Source organism: Penaeus monodon, chromosome 29, assembly GCF_015228065.2.
Source record: "Penaeus monodon isolate SGIC_2016 chromosome 29, NSTDA_Pmon_1, whole genome shotgun sequence".
Taxonomy (NCBI): domain Eukaryota; kingdom Metazoa; phylum Arthropoda; class Malacostraca; order Decapoda; family Penaeidae; genus Penaeus; species Penaeus monodon.
This window is the reverse complement of record NC_051414.1, coordinates 2,584,068-2,585,207: the sequence shown is the minus strand read 5'-3', so window position 1 is coordinate 2,585,207 and position 1,140 is coordinate 2,584,068. Positions and strand designations below refer to the sequence as shown.

General features: G+C 36.1%; 1 protein-coding gene across 6 annotated transcripts in view; it reads right to left on the bottom strand.

Annotated features, from left to right (window-relative positions):
• Positions 1 to 1,140, bottom strand: part of LOC119591899 (calcium uptake protein 3, mitochondrial-like) — a 50,562-nt gene that overhangs the window by 10,057 nt on the left and 39,365 nt on the right. For all 6 annotated transcript variants that reach the window (XM_037940647.1, XM_037940648.1, XM_037940650.1 and 3 more), the window contains one exon: positions 743 to 871. In XM_037940647.1, the coding sequence (XP_037796575.1) occupies positions 743 to 871 (129 nt within the window). The remainder of the gene's footprint in view (positions 1 to 742; positions 872 to 1,140) is intronic.

Genomic DNA, 1,140 nt, shown 5'->3' with positions numbered 1-1,140 from the left:
GCAGACTTCCCAGTGGAACTGTCCTCTTTTTATGTTTACTTCCTATTTGCCTCACTATGTTTCGAGACTGGGCTAGTGTCTGGTTATTTAATGTATGTTCTTTGATGGTTGCATATAATTTATGTGAGTTGCTTAGCCACTATCCCCTTTGGAAGTGACAGATGTCAGATGCTTGTTAATGTATGTGAGATACTTTAACATGATCAGATTCTGATGGCTTCCTCACTGTGTGCCTGGTAGAATCTGCACTGTGCACATGACTTATTCCCATGAGACAGGGCTGTACACTGCACGCCCTCTCCTTGGGACTATGTCAGCCTCTCCATGGCTACTAAAGTTTTTTGTTTGTTTTACTGTCTTGCCTTAAATCAGGCAAAGTTATTGGCCATCATTAGGAGTGACTTCTTAGAAATTAATTCTTTGTTTTTTCTTGCTGATGACTCAGTGTAGATAATCAATCTGGAAGTTAATTAGCCCTTTGAGGTGAGACTACCATTTAATTGCTCAATATGTTAAGTGCAAGAGACTGGTATTTCCTTTATTTTACTTCTCTGTCTGTTGAGGTTTGACACAAGCATAGATCTCCTTTCATGTTCTCCTTGTTTTAGTTTGTATGTGTATGAGTTGTACATACACACAAACAACATAATTCAATTCATAAACAAAAGGGCAACAAAAAATATTATAAATGTAGATTCTATAAAAATATCATGCATTTGGTAGCAACTGCAAGGAAACTTACTGGTCAGACTGCAAGTAAGTGTAACGCAATAAAATCTTCGCAAAGTCTAGTTCTGTGATGGCAGGCAGGCCCTTCGAAAATTCATTGAACTCAATCTCTAGTACTTCTGTCTGTAGGTTTTCCATAAACCTGAAATAAAGACAATAAAATCCACATTAAACAAAAAAGATGCTTATTTTTTCTGATATATATGGCTTTAAACAAAATTCTTGATTAGTACTTGTGTACACCAATCATATAATGAGCTAAAAAAAAATGTGTTTGAGGTTGCAGCTCAAAAACATTCATTTTGAGAAATTAGCAAATTATTATATGTACCAAATGCCACGATGCTTTCCTAGTATCATTGCTAAAAAGCAAACTGAATAACCCCTTAGATCCGGTTGTGCCACAGCAAT